The sequence below is a fragment of the Myodes glareolus genome, chromosome 15 (assembly GCF_982192425.1).
Source record: "Myodes glareolus chromosome 15, mMyoGla1.1, whole genome shotgun sequence".
NCBI lineage: Eukaryota > Metazoa > Chordata > Mammalia > Rodentia > Cricetidae > Myodes > Myodes glareolus.
Window position 1 is genome coordinate 46,592,299 of NC_142040.1, and position 22,098 is coordinate 46,614,396.

General features: G+C 38.5%; 1 protein-coding gene across 4 annotated transcripts in view; it reads right to left on the bottom strand.

Annotated features, from left to right (window-relative positions):
- Positions 1-2,615: 2,615 nt before the first annotated feature.
- Ghr (growth hormone receptor) overlaps positions 2,616-22,098 on the bottom strand; it is a 236,782-nt gene continuing 217,299 nt past the window's right edge. For all 4 annotated transcript variants that reach the window (XM_048428417.3, XM_085676692.2, XM_085676691.2 and 1 more), the window contains exons 6-10: positions 20,124-20,302; positions 13,460-13,625; positions 11,488-11,578; positions 5,779-5,848; positions 2,616-5,575 (exon numbers count right to left, since the gene is read on the bottom strand). In XM_048428417.3, coding sequence (XP_048284374.3) covers positions 4,601-5,575; positions 5,779-5,848; positions 11,488-11,578; positions 13,460-13,625; positions 20,124-20,302 — 1,481 coding nt within the window. In that variant the 3' untranslated portion in view covers positions 2,616-4,600. The remainder of the gene's footprint in view (positions 5,576-5,778; positions 5,849-11,487; positions 11,579-13,459; positions 13,626-20,123; positions 20,303-22,098) is intronic.

A 22,098-nucleotide genomic window follows, 5' to 3' on the forward strand; every position in this document is an offset into this window, starting at 1 on the left:
AATACATGTTGAATGTATGCATTAAAATATTATATGAACCCCATTAATAGATATAATGAGACCATGTTAATACATATACTGAATGTATACTACTAATGATAATATACATAAAAATTAGCAGTTTATTAAAAATGTTAAATCTTGCTCTTTGTTGACAATGCATCTGGTTATTAAAGAGCCCGTCTGGAGATGACAATGGGATTCTTGTTGATTGCGTGCCTATGAACACAATGCCAATTCTTTTCAGAAAGTCAGAGATAATGACTATAAGTAAGGAGTCCTCTGGTCGATGTGGGCAAAGTAAACCAAGAATCTTCCAGAAAACATTCACAATCTAGATTCAAATAACATTTATGATTTATGGGAGGAAGTAAAAATGTCAAAATTAATAGAAATTTGAAAGAAGTTGTTTCCAGTCTTCATGTGATACTTTGAAAGGTTTAAGACTTCAGCGGAGGAAGAAATCACAGACGTGGTAAAACAGTCACGGAGCCAGAGGTAGAAGTTGAGCTCGGAGATGTGAGTTGCTTAAGTTTTAATGTGTGTGGAGCTGCTGGTGGATAAGAAAATAAAGTTCTTTCCTGTGACGGTTGCTCGGAGAGGGAATTGTCAGTTTACTTCAGGGATGTGGCTGTCCAGTACACTGCCTGTATTCCTACAGATGAAACTGTACTCATAATGACAACACTAAATGGACTTGGTGGGTTTAAAATGAGTTTGTCAAGTTGGGAGGGGAAAATGGCTGGGAGATAAAGGGAAGTTAAAGGGGTAGAGGGTGGATTTGACGAAAACACATTATTTGTGTATGAAATTCTCAAACAATAAATTTTAAAAAATCCAGGAAGAAAGTACTCTCTCGAGTTGCCATCTTCTTCCCTACCCTGTAAAGCAAGAACAGCAGATTTAGCATGTAATGCAAACTCAGTTATAGGGCACCAATATGACTTAAGAGGACTAATTCCGAATTTAAAAGAAGTTCTGTCGGTGAAATTCTGTCAGAGAACATGACACACCACAGAGAATTGTGTGGAAGAATTCATTGTTGCTTTGATGCCAGAAACTGGCACAGACACTCCAACCTTCCTCAACCACCGCTCTGGTAAATCAGCCATCAGTATCAAGGCAGGACACCCAACCAGAAGAAAGATATGATTTGCTGAAGGCTCAGATGGTAATGAAGCAAATAAAATCATTTTTTTAATGTGTATGCATTTTTAAGAAGTAACACTCCTGCCCACTCAATAGAGCATAGCATAGTATCAGTAGCTTGCTAGATACACTGGGAAACCAAAAACCAAAAACCAAAATAAACAAAAAAACCCCTTGTGAGTTCCTTCATTGTAATAGTGACTTTCACAGTGGCCTGGAATTGAACCACCACATCACTGACCTATGTGATGTAGTTCATCTTTAAGAAAATTAGAAAATAATGTGTTAAGCTTATTTTTTTAATGTTTAAAAATCTAAAAAAAATGTGTCATGGCGGTTTCCTAAACTTGTTTTGCTTTAAAATTATTCATTTAAAAACATTTTAGGATCAGGAGCTTTCAGGACATGTATGTAAGTAACCCTATGCTAAATGACTTCCAGGCAAACTAAAGGGCGAGGAATGATAAACGCCATGAAAAAATGGCTCAGAGGAGAGAAAGATCACTTAAGTAAGGCTGGAGGCAATTGGAGGATCAATTTCATGATGGCATTTGAACTGAACCTTGGTTGAAGAAGGATTTTGAAAGACATTTGATATGTGGAGATTTTCCTGCTGAGAAAGGGGCAGGGGCAAGAACGTAGAGCTAGGAACCACAAACTTTGTTCAAGAAATGACAAATGTTTCCAAATACATCTGGGTTGGGGGAGGACTGTTTTAGCTCAAACAAGCAACCAGATGGTCACAGAATCACAGAGCACACTTGGTCCTCATGTGTAGCAGCAAGCTTTCGGCTCCAGAACCACAACATTGGCAACAGTCCATGTAGCAGCTGGTTGTGCAGCTGCCCAGCGGGGATTTCACTTCCTTTCCTTCCCCAAGTGACAGCTTATTTGCAAGGGATAGAATCTCAGGGCGAGGGAAGGGGTGCCCAGGCCTGGAAGTTTTTCCTCCAGTGGCATTTATAGCTCTTTTTACAGTTCTGGAAGCATCACCTCCTCTGTCTCCCACATGGCATCTGCTTGGCTACAGGAGTCCTACTGAAGTCTAAAGTATGGTGTATCTCTAGACTTTGTAGTTTGCAACCCATTCCCACGTGACTTACCAGAAGGAGATCATTTTGACCAGGAGAAGTTACTAGCTCAAGCTAGCAATGTAGCTCAGAGAGAATGCCAACCTTCCCCCTCTTTCCGTTACCCACAGACTTTACATCAGCTTGAACTCACCGTTTAACTGTTAGGATGTGTTCGAAGCATGTAGGTCTCTGTCCACATGAAGTCGTAGTCTCAAGAGAGGACACAGTCCATACAAGACAAAGAGTATCTTAGTCACCCCCTGCCCCTCTGCTCCTTTGTGAGCCACCACCCACTGTTATTTATGCTAACTCTGCCAAGTCCTTTACTGTGCGGGTCTCAACCTGAGTTGGGGTGCTTTCATTTTGGGGTTATCAGGAACACACGATCAGAAATCCAAGAAAATAAATTTATTGAACTTTGAAGGGGAAAATCCACAGACATAAAAGGAAGTTAAATACAGACTGCTGGACACAACTAGTCATACTGTGAATAATGGCTGTGTGACCAGCAGAGTACCAAAACTGACATTCTGGGACTGATTGAGGTATTTAGCTAATTTTGGCTAGAGAAACATGGTCAGCCTATGGTGAAATGGTAAGATAGTTCATCAAAACACACGTCTTTAAGCTGAATAGATTCTGAGTTGATGATATTTCATATGAACTAAATCATGTAGCCATTGGAGAAACCATAGCAGCAAGGTAGCAGAAAGATCTATTAAAATCAATTACCAAGTAATTAACACAGTGAACCGTAAACACCCAATGCTAGATTGTCACTGTCTCTCCTGCATGAAGGAGAATTTAAAACCACTAAACATTAAGCCCGTTTCCCTACAAAGGTCTGAGCAAAATGGTAAATACCATTAAAATTAAAGGTAACTTTAAAGTTTCAAGCTTCTAAAAAATACTTTAAAATGAGATGTATTCTTCAGTGGGCTGAGAGTCTTCTTTCTCTCACACATCTTCTTGGGGGGGCTAACTGAAAGAACTATGTTTATGTTATTTGGGAGTCCAAGAGTGATTTTTATATCGGCTGTTTTTCTACCTTGTCTGAGACTAATCTTCCTGGGGGTAAATAAGAAGTGATGAGTCCTTTCTTACTATTTAAAATACACCTTATAAACGGTTTGATGACAAAGTTTCTGCTACTTGTTTAATTGATTCTCAGTTGTCCTTTGTGACGGGAAACTCATTTATTCTGTCCCTTTTCCCCCATGAGTTAGAAGTATGTGCCTGGCTGTGAAACAAAGATCTAGGCCTTCAGTTTTCTGTTCTGTTCCCTGGTTAGCTTTATCCATTGTGCTTCAACAGGTGACTTTCCTTTCGTACGAATTAATTCTTAGGGTCCTGCAAAAACCAAGTTGTGTTTGAAGAGACAGTGCTGCCCAGGTGTGGGAGCCTTCTTCTCCCAACCCCTGGGCTCTCAAAACCCCACGCCACGTGTGTCCGCAGCTCTTCCACAACCTGACCGATGGGGACCACTGTCCCTTCTGCTTCTCTTAGCGTGGAGCCCTGTGGTTTGAACTTAAATTTGGTGAAGAAAGTGGTTTTTTTGTAACTCTCATGTCTGTTATTGTTGGGTGTGTGATATGTTGATCTGTATAAAAATTTTGTTTCATCAATTAAAAAATATCCATTTAAACCTTTAAAATGAATTCGTTCCAATAATGCAGGTTATTGGACATTTTAGATTTAAGAAATTTTGGGAGTTATAAAAAAGGGCTTTGTAAAAATCTAACTTGTTTGTTTTTCTTTCGGTTCATTGACCAAAGCATTATTCTTTACACTGTAGTTTCTAACATCCTTGGATGAATCATGTGAACTACAATATGTGTGTGGTATATTATAAAATAGCCATGCTTAAAGTGTAAATTATTAAAAATATCTTTATCAATTTCTTTTGTCAAAATAAGTGTTTTACCTATCCAAACTAGCCTTACCTTCTCGCCTAGAATTTTAGTTCCCAGTTATTTAAAAAAGAAAAAGAAATTAGCCTGTGCTATATAATCTGCATTCAATTTCCTGAACTGCAAAAGCCACCTGATTGTTTTGCTTTTTCAAAAAGCATGATTTACGTACATGAAAACCATAACTATTTAATGCTTAGTATCACAAAATTAAGACCCACAATACAGACAATCACTGCCACTAAGCAGTATTAGAGACGATTCTTTAAAGTATTCATAATTCACAATGGGAGTATCTAACTGATTAAGTATTCTTGATTTTCCACTTTATGATAATGTTTCAACATTTCCAGAAAAAGTATTTTAGAATCCACACACACCATCTCACTCTCCCAGCACAGATTTAAAACCTGGTTTTGGTTTAGGCATTCATGCCCTGCCATTTGTTTGCTCTTAAGATCGGAAAGGCTACTGCATGATCTTGTTCAGTTGGTCTGTGCTCACATAGCCACACGAGGAGAGGAACTTCTTTTTCTCAGGCAAACGCAAAGCGGTTGCGTTGAGTATAAGGCCCCTTGGAGACTGCACGGTGTGGACAGTGGTGTAGTCTGGGACAGGCATCTCGGCATCCTGAGCAAGCTCTGCGGTCTCCATCCGGGCAGTAGTGGTAAGGCTTTCTGTGGTGATGTAAATGTCCTCCTGGTTAAAGCTTGGCTTTACACATGACGTGACCTCCGAGTGAGGGGCCACAGCGATGCACTTTTTGGCATCTGACTCACAGAAGTAGGCACTGTTCATGCTATGATTTTCTTGGCAGGGCGCAGCCACTTCTGGCCGTGGCTGCGAGTTGCACTGGGCTATCCCTGCCTTCATCTTTTGGCCTGGCGAAAGGACTACACTGCCTGCTGGTGTAATGTCGCTTACTTGGGCATAAAAGTCGATGTTTGCCAGTGAAGCAGGATTGCTTATCGTTGTAGAGGCAGGTTGGTGGGCTGATTCAGTTTCACCGCTCACAAGTGGCTGTGGTTTGTCTTCTGCAGTTAGGGTAATGCAGGGGTGCAGAGAGCCAAGGGAAGCACCGTAAGACGAGTACTTCAGATTCTTCTGGTCAAGGCACAAGAGATCGGCTTCCTCTTTTAACTGCTGTGGCTGAGCCAACTCTGAGGTACCATCACACATGTCACTGGTGTGGAAATCAGTGTCCAAAATGTCAGGGTCATAACAGCTGGTGCGCCCAGAATCATCGTCGTTTGCCCCAAGGATGTTGAGTGATTTCTCGTGGGCTTTGCTTAGAAGTCTGTCTGTGTCTGACCCGTCACTCTTTTCATCTGCGTCATCGATATCTAGCTCAATGAATTCGACCCAGGAATCATCATTGTAGAAGTCAGGTTTGTAGTTGTCATGAACGCCCAAGATGGTGTTCACCTCCTCCAGTTTGCCTTCCTAGGAAACAGACAGAAAATGGAGACCTATGAAAAACAACTCAAAACAATTAAATAATGTTCATAGGATGTATTGAGCTTGCTAAAAGAAAACAAAACCAAACCAAAAACAATAACCAAACAAACAACCCAAACCCTCTCAACAGAGGACAGTGTTCTTCAGGTGTTACTTAACTGAATGACCCACGGCTTAGAGTTAATTACCTTGAGAAGATCTGGATCAATTCCTTTAATCTTTGGAACCGGGACTGGGGGTAAAATCAGCATCTTAATCCTTGAAAACAAATAAAGTATTATTTTTACAGATCTTAAAGATTACATGTTCTATGAGAAAGAGAGGGAAAGTATTAAACAGTTGGTGACAAAAAGTACAGGAGAAAAACATTATAAAAAGCCTTTATTTCAGTAAAATATGGTTTCTTCTATTTATTTTCTTTTTGCTTAGCACTTTTGATGAATAGCCAATTTTAATATTTGACTGTGAGGAATATAACTCTGTCTAGAGCCAACTTCCAAGTAACTCGTAAATAGGATACCTTTAAAGCACACAGCACCAAGAAACAAACAAACTAGTCCATAAAGTGAAACCAAAGTCATTTTCACCCTTGAAAAAGAGTGTGGGGGTGGGGGACTAAGCTAGCACTGCACAGTCCATAGCAACCATAAAACATTGAAGATGACTTCTAACCAGACTGACATTGAATGGATCATTTAAAATAGGACAGACTAATCTGAACTATTTCTAACTAGGACAGATTTATATACCTAATACTATGATGTATTTACAGTTTCTCCTTCAAATATTGAGATTATTTTTTCTTTGGAGAAAAGATTTATTTTTAATGTTTTTAATTGAAATTGAATTACATCACGTTTCCCTTTCCTCACTTTCCTCCAGCTTCCCCTAGTTGTCCTCTCTTGAACCCCTTTCATGCACTCCCCTTAAGATCTATGTTATGTGTCTCCCTGAATATACTCCACAGATGAGTGAGTGCCAAGCGAGCCAAAAAGAGGGCTTCAGATCCCCGGGGGCTGGAGTTAGAAGCAGATGTGAGCCACCCTAGGTGGTGCTGGGAATTGAACATAGGTTCTCTACAAGAGAAGTATGTACTCTTAACTGCTGAGTCACTTCTCTAGTCCCTAGAATAATTAATTTTAATGATTATTCTATAGATTTTGTGTCTTATTGAGATTCTATTACTTAGTACATGGAAGCTGCTTGAACATATTAGAATAAACCATCTATTTATTGCTAGCATAACTGAAGTTTTTGCCTTAAAGCTAACACTGTGAACTCTGGTGTTTCCATACTTCAGTGGGGAAACTGAGTGGTTGTGATACAGATATGGCCCCTAGAGTTTAAAACCTTACCCTATGATTGTTTATAGAACAAGAGGATTGACTCCTGCATCAAGCAATTCATCTAATCCTTACAACTACCAGAAAGGGAGATGTGTTGTGGGATATTTGATCACACTGTGTAAAGATGTCTTTGTTTTACCTCTCCTGCCTAAGGCACCTTCTGATTGGTTTAATAATGGAGTTGAATGGCCAATAGCTAGGCAGGAGAGGATAGGTGGGACTTCCAGGGAAAGAGAGGAACTCGGGAGATTTAGAGAGGCAAAAATTCACCCATGAGATGTGGAGGAAGGCAGATGTACAATGTGGAGGAGAGGTAACGTAGCAGAACGTGGATTAATATAAACAGGTTAATTTAAGTTTTAAGAGTTAGTTGGTAATAAGCCTAAGCTAAGGCCAAACTTTTGCAATTAATAAAAAGTCTCCATGTCATTATCTGGGAGCTGGAGGTCCAAAGAAAGTCTGACTATAGAGATGATATTGTCTGTGCACTCCCATCATACATAGGACATTGGTTGGGCTGCTGCTCAGGCCCAGAATGACTGCTCCAAAGACAGGCTGTTTGCCCTATGCCATGCTGCTTTGTTGTTTGGTCTATAAATGCATACTTTAAGTTTTCAAATATATAAAAATGCAAAGTAACCTCAATTAGATGAAACAAATATTCCCAAATGGCTAATGTTTGATTTTGTGACATGTTTCCCTTATGAAGAACATGATCTATTTTTGCAAATGTTAGTGGCTTCTGTAATTGTGATGACATTAAACCACAGAGACCCCCAAACCCTAAGGGTCCAAGCTGGTAGTGTAAATCAATGAGCCGGGTGGGTTGCAGTGTTATTATTAAGAGGAATGGTCATGCTGGTACGCTGTGTATCTCCTCTAATGGGAGAGATGGCTCTCTACTTCAGATCATGCTCGACAAAGGGAGATTGGCCTAGTTTATTACACATCTCAACATTCAGTGCTAAGCCAGAAGGCTCATTTTTTTGTTGTTGTTGAAATCAGATTCTTGTCTCATACACTACATCCCAACCATAGTTTACCCTTCTTCCACTCCTCCACCCTGCTCCCCGGCCCCCAACTCCCATCTCCCCTAGGTCAATTCCCCCTCTGTTTTCTCTTCAGAAAAGAGCAGGCGTCCAAGAGACATAGCCAAACAGGACAAAACAAGATACAATAAGACAAGGTGAAAGTTCTCAAATGGAGGCTGGCCCAGGCAACCTAATAAGAGCAAAAGAGTCTCAAGAGCAGGGAAAGAGTCAGAGACACACCCCCTCCCATTGTTAGGAGTCTCACAACGTCTCATACTTTATAGCAAAATCCTCACTCCAAAATAGAAACCAAAAGTACACTGTGGATCTACGGTCTTTCAGTCTCACTTCTGCTGTATGGAAATGCAGCTCTTTCTTTCACTAATCAGTAGCTAAGGGCTGGGTCGGCCATAGAGTGGGAACAAGCACAGAGGAAAAAGAGCCTGGGCTGAAAGTATGTCCAAATTCACTTAATTCAAATACAAAAGTCAATATGAACTTTGCCTCCCTTTACTTTTAATTATCTGGATTATAACAGGGTAAACTTCTTTCACAAACTTGAAAGATACATTGATCCTGGAGCCTTTGATATCCCTGGGATTCTGAGCAAGACCTGGAGCATTCTAATGTTGGAACTGTGTGTTAGTTTTGTCCCAGTTGGTGCTATTTCCTATCATTTTCTGCTTTTATTGCATGTAAATTTGGGTAGCAATAAAGGTTTCTGTAGGAAAATGAAAGAAATTGATTCTTTTCTACAAAAACTCAAGTTATCACAGGAGAGCAGGAGTGCAAAGGATTTCAAATGGATTTTACAATTTGCTGATTTTGACTGAGCATTACAGTTTGTTTAGAGCTTCGTTATTTATAGAAAATATACTCTTAGCAAGTGTGGTGCACATATTTATCTATATTCTGCCATAGTGGAAATAAAATCACACTTGCGGTAAGGTGGATGAATCGGGAGACTGTTAGGTTCCATGAAATAAGGCAGATACAGAAAAACAAAAGCTACCATGTTCTCACTCAGATACGGAATGGAGATTTAAATTTCTCCATATATCTATATATGTAGGAAACAAAAGAGAAAAGGAGACTCAGAGAGACGAGGAAGAGGTGCAAGGGAATGTAGAGAATAGGCAAGATAATGTGATATATATGCAGAAAGCAGGAGGGAGGAAGAAGAGGACCAGCAAGGAGAAGAGTTTGGAGAGGGAGGGCAATAGGAGGAAATAAGAGACATGATGATGTATATGCATGGAAACATTCAGTGAAACCCATTTCTTTATCTCCTAACCTCACCATAACAACAAGAAAACAAAATATTCTTTTAGTTAGAGGTGATGACTGAACACTGTTGGTATAATGTTTCTTTAGCATGCATAGAGCCCTGGGTTGAATTCTTAGCACCACAGAATGGTAGAGGCAGGAGAATCAGAAGTTAAAAATCAATCAGTATGAGCAAACAAAGCAAAATAGAGGCTAATATGTATATATATACATATATGCACAATATATGGATGTATAATATTTGTAATATATTATATAACACTTATTATATTATTAACTATTATAATTAAAATATGTTATATGACATCATATGATATAATTATAAGCAACATATATTATATAATATTAATCATTAATATTATAATAGCAACAAATTGATGTGTATAATATATTAATGCATATAAATATATACACATATATTCACACATATATACACATTTATGTATGATTTTGAATATATATGTAATATATTTAAAATCCAATTTATTGAGAGGGTGATAGTTTGTTTCACATATTTTTAAGCTAATATAGTTAGAAAATCTCACATCTTTTCTTGGCCTTCATGACCTGAAATGAATAACTAGTGTTAAGAATGGCTTCATATACATAGCAATTTTGTTTACTACAATTTCATACAAATTTTGAAATTTCACTAGTTCTATAGAATAATTAATCAAATCCATTAATCTGATTCTTGTTGGCATTATTCAAGTTCACACTTAAAATTCTCAAGATATATCTATTTTTCTCAAACAACTGAAAACACTGTTGTTTCAATTGTAGTAGATGTTTTCATAAAACAAGAATGTGGCTAAAAATAAGATAAGTTCAAAATGAAATTATGCACTGAGTTTTGCGTTCCCCCTCATTTACATCATAAAAATTTACATAAAACATGACTGAAAATAGAGGTCATTCAATTGTAATCTTTTAGTATTCTTGGCATTCAAGAGTGTGCTAGTATTACCTGAGTTATTTCTAGTAGAATTCTGTTTTGAGGATGGCTAACTTTGAGGTTTGAGAACTTTGGATTGTTGCAACAACTGAAAGCCCAAACCATATATTCCTACACTTCATTTTGAGTCACTGATACCTCTAGACTTCAGCTGAAGGACTTGATTTGAATTTAAATAGAGCAACCGACTATTGGTGGCCCCAAACTGAAGGATTTCCAGGATGCAGGACTTACAGTGCAAAGACCAATTGAGTCCTGGGAATCTTGAAAGTAGTAGTCATATTTGTCCTAAAAAGAGGCTCATCATCTCATGATATTCTAAAAATATCTTAATGTAAAAAAGGGCAAATAAACCAATATTTTTTTTCCTGCATGTTGCAAAAAAGTTTTCTGTAATCTAAATTTTCAAGAGGAAAAATGATATTTTATTGTTGGAATGGCTTTAAAAGATGACGTTGCACACAAAAGTGTAGACTGTCAGAGGGGATGAATGGTATAACTAGCTCAGACAGCCGGGGTTGAATAGTTGTACTCAGCTCTCTGGACTCCAGAAGACTGCAAAATAGAATTTCTTAAAAAGTTGGAAGGAATTTTGACTGAATTTACAAACATAGGTAAAATGGAAAACCATGGATGAGCAAATAATTTAAATGGAACCAAAATTTATTTGAAACCAACACCTTATGAAAAAGCTTGAGAAAGTTTCTTAGAATGAAGTGTCCAGGTGGGTTCAGTTTGTTGTTTCAATGAGATTGTACATGATGATGGCAGCAGATTCTGCTCAACGCCCAGGGGTACTGTGGGGTCCTGATGTGAAGAGGTGACTTGTTGAGCAGCTTTGGAGAGCTCTTCAGATAAGGAAGTGCTGTCAACATACGCACAGGCACTACTGCAAACCTTTTAGTGTGCTACACGACATCCTGATCTAAACCATCTATTTTCTAAGGTGAACACTACAGACTGAGTATAGGTGTGGTGAAGGCAAAACCAGAAATTAAATTTTCTGGGTTAATTAAAATATTACCTGCTACTCTACAAGGGAATTTTTTAAAAATTTATTTATTTATTTATTTATTTATTTATTTATTTATTTATAAAAATTTCCACTTCCTCCCCTCCCCCTCCTCCTAATACCCTCCCATTCCCCCCACTCCCTCTCCTCCTCCCTCTCCAGTCCTAAGAGCAGTCAGGGTTCTACACGGGAAATTTTGACACAACACATGGGAGTGCACAAGGACATCAGAACTTAAAAAAACATATTAGAGTGTTTCCACCTACCTTTGCTGTTTTGAAAAAATCACTACAAATAACATCACTGCTACTCCAAATATTCCAAAGATAATAATTAGGAACCATGGAAACCGGAAATCTAAAACAGGAAAGAATATTTCACTAACAGAGCTATGAATAATTGAAGCAAAGATTACATTGCACTGCCCTTTCCCACATGAAAACATTTGTTAATCTGAATTCATATGACCAAGTTAGTGTTTTTCTTGATAACCATGGAAACATGGTAGATAAATCTGGGCTGTTTTTCTTTTTTAAGGATACAATGTGCTTGTCCACTGTAAATGTAAATCCCTTTAGATTAAAACACACACATGCACGCATGCATACACACACACACGCACATACAGAAGTGGTGTGTGTGTGTGTGTGTGTGTGTGTATGTGTGTACTTAAAATCATTTAAAGAAAGAGGTCACTAGGAATGATGTTACACATCTTTAATCCCAGCACTTGGGACTCAGAGGCAGGTGGATCTCTGGGAATTCAAGGCTAGCCTGATCTACAAAGTGAGTTCCAGGAAAGCCAGAGCTGCACAGAGAAACCCTGTCTCAAAAACAACAACAACAGCAAAAACAAACAAAAAAAACAAAAGAGGTAAAAAATATGAGAGAAATTGAGGTGGCAGTGATGGTGGTGGCATCACGGGAGTGTTGGAGGAAGGAAAAGGAAGGGGAAATGATATAATCATATTACAATTTCAAAACTACATTATTATTGAAAAGGAAAAATTCAAAACCAAAACCACATGTTTCAAATAGGTTGCAAAAAAGTCAAAACTGTAATATTTTCATATTTTCAAATATCTAAGGAATATCACCAAAGCTTCTTTGCCAAGAAGAAATTGTTGCTTGTGAAACCTAGGTAAATAAAGCTCAATTGATATTTTAAGCTGTAATGATAATTTTTTAGTTTCCATGTTGAGGCTGTACCAACATTGTGAGGGCAGAGTAACCATGATATACCTAGGTACATAGAACAGTTTTTATGGCTTTAAAACTGCTTATATACATTGTACTGAGGTTGTTCAGATATTGGTATGCTTTATGAGCCTTGGGAGAATTTGTCTGTGAAACCTCCATCTCTTTCCTTATGACTAAATAGCCCCTAGTTACCTCAAGGTTAGTTCCCCATATTCTTTCCACGAAGGCAGAAGCTAACTACAGCTAGAAATCCCGAGTCATCTCTGTGTTTCTCCTGTGTAGAATTTCCAAACGCTTCATGCGCCCCACGAATATGACTAACAAACACATGGCTTGCTGGGCTTTCTCTAAGTATGCACACCACACCTGTGCTTCCCCAAATCCACAAGCACTACTGTTTTGTCTCCAAACTTTAGGTAACCTTGGTTCTTCCAGTTACAAATGCAAAACAAACACATCGCAGAAAAATTTGAAAATCTAGATAAAAAAGAAATATACAAAGGAAAAAAAATACTCCCTTAGAATTCTACTGTTCAGGAACAAACAACCACCTTATTCCTCTGTCTGAGTTTTCACCTGCCCTGGGACCTTTCCTAAATCAAATAATTTGGAAACGGAATCCTTTTGTTATTTCCTTGTAATTGTCTTTATTATTTTTAATTATGTGTATGCATGCATCTGAGTGCAGGCGCCAGCAAGGGCTAGAGATGGCGGATCTTCTGGAGCTGATGTTACAGGTGGTTGTCAATCTCTTGATGTGGGTGCTGGGAATTGAACTTGGGTCCTGAGGAAGAACAGGAAGTGCTCTTAACCACTGAACCATCTCTCCAGTCCCTCCTTTTGTTTGTATTTTTTCCAATGCATACATCTTCTACAGATAGTGTGACTTCAATGTCTTGCCCCTGATACATGAAACTAGGGTATACTGACCTAGACAATATACTAACCGTGTAGGCACATGTTAGTTGCTATTCACCAAAAGTCATGCTAGCGGCAATTTAACTCCCACCCCTACCCCCCCCCCCCCCCCCGCTCTACCTTCTTCACATGTCACTGCGTTCATCTGAGGAAATGTTATGTAGAGCACGTCACTGAAGTCGCTGTACTTCTCCACGTTCCGTTGTCTGGATCTCACGCGCACTTCATATTCCTTTTCCAGTCTCAACGAGTAGAGTGGAACTGATGTTGACCATAAAGGGCCCGTCTTTCAAAACAAAATATAAAGACATACTGCCTCAGGTACCAGTCACTCAAAGCACAAATGCAAGTGTTTTCCCTTTTCTCCTCACACGGGGTTACTATTTTTAGAGTAGTATTTTAACATGTCCAGAGGGAGTTGGCTATTAAATAATATTAAATAATAATATTAAACTGAGACAAGCTATGTAAAGAATAATTTTGTTAAAAGAATAATAATTTTGTTAAAATAATAATACCAATCCTCAAATTTCTCTTAGTATAATCTCAAAGGTACATATTTGCTTAAAGAAATAAGGTTATGTCTTTGCATTGGGTCATGAGATAGTCCACTAAGATTAAGTTATAACAGACTTGAGCATGGCAGAGTTATCAAGAGGAGTACAAATATTTTACCTACTTCTCTGGGACTTTACGGTTTTGTATAGAGCAATATATTAGAACAGGAAACTCCAAATTTCCACACCTCAAAGGCCACAAGTAGATTATATATCTGTAGAATATATATTCTCTGGAAAATCTTGGTAGTCATTTATTAATAATCACAGAATTTGAAATAATTCTAGAAATACTATAGTTGTTTTAAAATGTCAATAATTTTACTGGGAACAGCTACACACTTTATTTATGCCAGAAGTCTTAAATCTACCTCAGAAAAGTCTGTTTTTCTAGAATCTGTGTAGGAAAGTGCAGCGTAGCTATTTCCTCTGAATGGAAACATTATCTCCTGAAAGGAGGTTTTCAGACTTAGGAAGTACGCAAAACTCAGAAGGCTGGGAGTTCATGAAGCCTAGGTGATTCACAAGGCCTTTTACAAGGGTTATGTACACAGTATCTCTGGGAAGAGGAACCAATCACCTTAGCCTCTTTCAAGCTGGGAAGGGAGTAGCTGAGATGTCACTTTCATGAGTCATGTGCTGTGGCGGTTACCCTGCGAGTGTAGGCGCATTGGTGTCATCCACACTCCTGTAGGTGAACCTCATCTATTCTCCTTTCAGCACGCAATAAACTCACTGGTATGGTAAGTTGGATTTAGGTGGAATAGTTTTATTGATCTGTCATTGGTATCATATCTAGAGGATCACATTTACCCCAGGAAAATGAATATAACAGAAAGTCACTGGAGACTCTGGGCATTGAGCATCAACATTTCACAGTTTTTAAAGTTAGGATACCCTGTCCCCAGAGAAAGGAAGTGAGAGTAGAGGGTTAGCCAATTAGGCATTGCTTTCAGAGAGTTGGACCCAAGATCCATGTCATTATGATGCTTTCCTTAAAGTCAAACACGTAGCAGGTGGCGTTCAACATGCTTTCATGTTCCTGTTGATAGAAAACATGCAATACTCCACCTTTCCAACAGAAAAAGGTTTATTTGGCCATTAACGGCTGAGAATCAGCTAATAAAAATGAGAACAATTTTATTTAACATTCATAAATACCTGTGTTTTGATCAAACCCACATTCTATTCTATTCTTAATCTCCACCACTTTTCCCTCCCAACTCTCTCTCTCTCTCTCTCTCTCTCTCTCTCTCTCTCTCTCAAAATACTCAGTCTATTTACTGTTTCTATGTGCATAGGTGTGGGACCACTTGCTGGAACGTGGCTAGTCTCTCAGGTCTCACATCCCTGAAGAACACTGACTGTCCCTTTCCCAGCAGCCAACAGCTCCAACAGTCTCCAACAGCTTCTCAGATGGGGGGGTACCTCATGAACCTCTCCCCATCCATAGTGGAATTTTTGTTGGCATGATACTGTGTTAGCTTTTTGCTTCATGCATCCCTGGTGCTAGGAGCTCCCTTGTGTAATTGCATTGTCATGACCAGCAAATAGTTTCCTTATAGGCATCATTAGACTCTGCTAATATTCCTTTTCCTTCTTCCTCAGTAATCTTTAAATCTTGGGAGGAAGGGGTAGGATATATGGATGTTCTATTCAGAGTTGAATGCTCTGCTGTCTTGTATCTTCTGCATGTTGATGGATTGTGGTTCTCTGTATTAGTCATTATCTATTGAAAAAAGAAGCTTCTCTGATGAGGGCCAAGAGGTGTATTAATCTATGGGAAGAATGATAATAACTTGGGGGGCGGCAGTTAGTTACTGTGTCCATTTAGAAGAATAACGGTACTAGGTTCTTCTCCAGGATGCATAACCTAGCCAGCTGTGTTAATCTGGCTCGGTTAATGATGTCAGGCATGGATTCCACCTTGTGGAGAAGGCTTTAACTCTAACCAGAAACTAGTTACTCCCATACCATTTATACTGCTATCAGTGGGCTTATCTTTGCAGGCAAGTTACTCCAAGCATTCACAGGAGGGTAGGACTTCTGATGACTTTCCTAACTTGTTCGTAGAGATGAAAATGGGGACAGCAAAGATTAAAGAGCATATAGAGGTTACACAAATAATAAAAAGTAGAGTTATCATATGATCTAGCTATTTCACTAATGGTTTTATAGTCAAAGTAAAATCAGTATGTTGAAGATATATTTGCCGGCTCATGATAATTGTAGTATTACTTGCAATAGCCAAAATACGGATCAGCTTGGATCCATTGATGGATAAAAGGATGAGAAAATGGGATATGAAGGGAATGAAAAACTATGATCCTTACTGAATATTTTTTCCAATATGGATGACAATAGAATATTTCAGATACAATAAAACAGGCATAGAAAGACAAATTCCACATGATCTCAATTATATGTGGAATCCTCAAAAGTGAGCTCAGAAGTCGATCACCTCTGTGATACCAGGATCTACAGGTTTGGAGGTTGATGAGATGTTAGTGAAAAAAATAAAAAAAATCAGATTGGAGTGCTGTGGGCCATGCCAGAGGGGCAGCGAATTGCAATTGAAGTTCCAGGTGTCAGCCCAGAAGAAGGGAATCCTCTGATGGGCCAATCTCGTTTAGGCAAGGTCATGGGACTGCAGACCCCAAAATGTCTTTTGCTTCTGCTGTGCCTTTATATGTTTACTGTGGCTCTCTTTCTCTGGTATCTAGCAGGGGGTAAGTGGATGTGGGAAGATCTCCACTGCTTATAATCTAGTGTGTTTATCTCTTGGAAATATCCCATTCTACTGGGCATTTTTACCTGTGGAATTGTTCAGAAATGACCCCTCCCTACGCTGTACTGTCTAATTTAATAATAGTAATAATAGCTTACACAGAATTTTGTTGAATAATGATAAATGCAAGACTATTTCACAACCAGGATCTGTGAGTCTCACCTACGGAGTTGCAAGAATTGTACCTCAAGTTAACTACTAACAGGTGAGTCTCAATAGTCCAGCTAGTTTAAGTTCTTTTAACCTTAATGTTGGGAGATGTGTTCACAGGGCTCGGAATGCACCACAGCTGAAACAAAGCTTTGAAAACAACAAAGTTAGACTACGATGTTTTTGATAAATAACGTTGAGGTGAAAAACCCTAGAAGACAATTTAAAGTTTTAAAAAGGCACAGAGTTGAATGAGGAACTCTTTGAGGTCAGGAAACAAGAACAAAGCAGCCCGATTATTACTAGCTGATTGACATATTCTCCCTTGCTTTGATTTGATTTGATTGATGACCAAAGGTGTTGATTAGTTCCTTATACCAATTTATGTCCTCAGTCTCCTGATATAAAAAATATTAATGAATAGATATGCACCCTAAAGATTTAAAGTAGAGCTGACTGATTCTTTTTCATTTATGAATGTTTAGGTTTGTGATTTTTGAAGATTCCTTATAAGATTACCTTTCAAATAAGTAATAAAGTAATTGGCCCTTTCTTTGTAACTGCAAAATGCAGCTTGCCAGTAGAAGACCTGACAAGAACATCTTTGCCACATGGTCAATCTATAACAAGTTGCTTGGGTATGAATGTATGTGAGTTCTTTCTTGGGATAATTTGTTTTTCACCTGTAATACATAAAATGTTTAATCATGTGGGGGGATGAAAAACATGTTTTTAACTATAATCATTCACTTGAGAAAAATGGATTATAACTGTTTTGACTCTTGTATTGCTTGGACGATTCTGTTGGGGTATAAAAGCTATAAAACAGCATGGTATAGAAGGAGAGAGAATAAAGGGACAGAGAATAAAGAAGAGAAGGAATAAAGAAGGAAAACACCAAGAGAGTTTGTGAATGCCCTTTTCCCTAATCCTCCGCAGATAGAAAAGTTTAGAGTCGCCAACTCCACGAATTCCTGTCAAAGCCCTGTGCTGTTGGAGGCTGGTCCCCCAGACAGCAGTATTGGAGAAAAATACTGAGGTCAAAAATACTGGTCAAAAATACTTGACCAGCTTAGAACAACAGTTCTCAACCTGTAGGTAACAATCTCTTTGGGGACCAAATGACCCTTTCATAGGGGTCACCTAAGACCACTGGAAAACATAGGTTTGTACATCATGATTCATAACAGTAGCAAAACTACAGTTATGAAGTAGTAATAAAAAATAACTTTATGGTTGGGGAGTCAAGCATGAGGAACTGCATTAAAATGTCGCAGTATTCAGAAGGTTAAGAACCACCGTCTTAGAATCTGAAGTTAGTAAATCTGAATTCTACTGATATACAAGAGAGCAGATTTTAAACTGTCAGTTAAAAAAATATGTGAAAGAATACATAAAATTAATTGCTCTACTATCATACCTTGTATAAACATTTCAAAACATCATTGACAAGATAAATAATAATGATAATTAGTACAATTATTCTCAGAATATTTGAAAAACTATTTTATCTAGTATATCAGTTCACTAAGATGTAGACTTTGGAAGTTTTCACAGATTTTATTATATAACATAAAACCACCATTTTTTCTAATATCACCATGGATCTTTTTGGAATAAAGTCTTCATATGTTTGGAAGGCTATCAAACTCATAGATACACATTTGAAAACTTTTACATATCTCCCGGGAGTTAAAATTGGCCATAGGTGCAAACATTGTTATATGTTTACTGGAAATGTAAACTTCTTGAGAAACGTTTGACAAGTCAGATATGAATAATGATCTACTAGTATATCTGTTGCTCTTCATGTAAAATTTGTGTTTCATGCAAAAGAGTTGCTAGTTCAGCTGTTGAATCAGTTCTTTAAGTGTTTTGCTCCATCATGACTTTGGAATGTAGAAAGGCACTGCGTGTTCTCTTTATGTGCCGCACAGATACTTAGACAGTGACGGATCCAAAGGTTGAGATTTAAGCAGAGACGCCTATGAAACTGCTCCTACCCTTTACTGTGAACTTCACAATGATGAAGAATATAGTGGCTATCAGCAAACAATGGGACCGCTGCCTCGACTCATGCCAAGAATCAGCAGTTTCCTTACCACTGTCTTTGCATGATGGAATAGAAATATTATTATAGTATATATTGTGGAATTAGCATTGACCTTATATGCTCCTTTGGAATGGTCTCAAGAACCCTCAGAGGTAAATGATTCCAGTTTGAAAACCTCAGATGCCCTTGGTTCCTTGGGTAAAGTAGTTGCTCCTGTACCTTGTTGTTGAATAAATGTTTGATTATGATTCAGATTTAGAAAGTCTTGTTTGACTTAACACCCAACCAACCCCTTTCTGGTACCAACTTATAAACCAGATACCTAAATTAAAATGATTCAGGAAAAAAAAAGAACCTTGAAGACAAGTAACTGTTTGAAGCAGACAAATTGTACTCTCTGCTGTTGACAAAATTAACTTCATTTTGGTGCTACACGGAAGGACAGGGCCTCATGTCTCAACATTTGGGGAGTGAGTCCTGCCAGGGTGCTGGGTACAATCTCATGTCTACCCAGAAATTGCTTATCTTGGCCAGGGCTGTGGTTGTGGTTAGACTGATTTAGAATTAGTTATATTTGGAATGGCATGGTAATCCTGTTTCCCTTCTTGTTGTGTGCCATGCGCAGTTTATCTCAGTGCCGAGTTCCCATGCTCTTGGCAGAGAAGTGAAAAGTTCAGGGGCCAACTTGCTTTCTGCTCACCTATGTTGGGACCTCTTAACTTATTTTCCCTGAGGTATGTAACGAAGCATCTTTTTGAAACCCCTATGAGGTAAATTCCTTCTCTATGTCTCTCTCCTGGAGAGACCTAAGAACAGATATTAATAGAGGTCTAATGAGTAGCAGCAGTTAAAATCATGGGCAGACATTTGGTCATCACCTACTATTGACCTTGATCGTGATCCTACTGTTCAGCCTCATCTCTAAAGATAGCAGCATGGTTAGTGTGTGACCTTGCGCTATGGGTAAACTGAATACCAAAGATGACTAGGGAAATGATTTTCTTCACCCTATAGTCTTTCATAGATCTACATGGAAGATCCACATCAGCATTTTTTTGTCATATAGACTTTTAAGATATTAATTTAATGATTATATCAGTTTTCCTCTAATAATGAGTTGTAGGGCACATAGCTTGGCACGTGGTATTAGGTGGAAGAAAATATTATCACAATTAAGGAAGTGACTACTGAATTAGGAAGAAGAAATGTCCAAGTATAGGATGTAGTGATTCTTACCACTTTCCACTTAGTTTCGTTTACTTCTTTGAATTGAACTTCATACTCCAGAGCTATCCAGCCCTTCCGGATGTCTGCGCTGGGTGGTGGCTGCCATCTCACTTGGACGTCTCCATGAATCCCGGTCAAACTGATGTTCAGTAAAGTCCAGTTGAGGCCAATGGGTGGATCGGGTTGCACTGTGAATTCAAAGGAGAACCAGTCCCCAGAGAAGCACTTGATATTAATGGCTTGCCTTTTTTAGAGACCAAATTCTTTCATTTCTTTCAACTGCACTCTTAATTCTTCCAGAAATTCACATTATTAGATTATATTTTATAACAGAGTAACATTTTTAATATAAAAATGTTCTGTTTTACTTTTAAAATATTTATAAAAGCTTCCCAATTCTCTTTTGTGCCTTAGATCCGATCTATAACTTTCATTGGAAGAATTGTCATGCTATGAACAGATTATGTCAGCTTCTCTATGAAAGAGAATTATCACTTTTCACTGTGTTGGTCTCTTCCATGTTGTCTCCTTTAGGTCTTTGCCCCTTTCTTTCAATCTGTTCTCCACACAATCACCAGTTCCACAGACACAACGATTCCCTTATCTCTTAAGTTAGGGCATTCAGTAATCACCAAAAACCTTCCAGGGTTTTCTATCTCACTCCAGATGAAAGCCACAGTTATTACAAGAGCCTGAAAATAACTCTATCAAATCTTGTCTCTTCCACTCCCCTTCCTTCCCAGTCTGCATTAGCTCTCCTGATTTCTGATGCCTGTGCTTTCTTTGTGAGGAAGGCATGCTAGTATCTCAGGATGGTTGTCCATGCCTTCCTGATGAAATACTTTTCTCTCAGAAACAGAAGCGTTCTTTACTCAGCTGCCCCTTCCTCAGGGGAGCCAATCCTGATGATCCTACATAACACTGCAGCCTCTCCCACACTCGGTGCTTGTTCCCTGAATTTCTCCATGGCTCCGACTCTTTCCACCCTTACTGGGATTCAACTCTGCTAGAAAGACATTTTCTTTTTCATCATATGAAATGCTGTCTGACTAAGGTAAGGGTACAATATTTGCTGAATGAATGACAAGCATCTAACTAATCTATCATTTCATCTAAATCCAAAGAACAGCCCTGTGAGGAATAATAGATGCTCAATACACGAGTCAACTATGGGTTCCGGCCACTGACATCCTTTCTCAGAACATACCAAGCTTACTATAGACTTTGCCTTTTCACTCAGTTTCTCTTCCTTTTTCTTTTGTGATACTGTTGTGATTTTTTAAAATCATCTTTCACCTGACTTCAGTCTTTTAACAGCTCTGTCTCTAGTTTGTCCTTCTCCAACCTATCAACCACGAGTGGCAAAGTCAATTTCTCAGAAACACTAAAACATACTGGTGGTAGGTTAAAATAACACCTTATCTGCTATCATATTTTACCTTGATGCCATTATTTAACAGTCCCGAGTCTCAGTTGCATTATCTATAAAATGGGGTTCATAATAGAGCCTATCTCTTATGATGATTATATAAGACATAGTAATGTACTTTTTTAAAGACATGGGAATGTTACTTTTGGCAGTAAGACCAAGCCCAACTTTTTTGTGAGGTACACAAAGCCAATGGTGAATTTTCAAGGGGGTGCTAGACCTATGCAATTGCTCTTGAGTCCATAACCATTTTTTTTTCTTTTGTCACCATTAGAATAGAGTAGTTTTGGGAAGGCCTGTGACACTTGGTGTCACATACTTTATAACTGAACTGTCACAGTTTGGTTCAGCTGGCTCCTCTTCATCTCACAGACATAGTAGGCTATTTATGCATTTGATCAACTACCTTGTTTTTTATGCATCTAAACCCCTCAAGTCAAGGAACTGCTAGACTGTGTTGTGGCACATTGTCCTGCAATTAGTTTGGGACCTCCCTATCCCACTGCTTGACTGTATCATATAGTCTAGTCAGCAAACATGCAGGAGCTCAGTGAG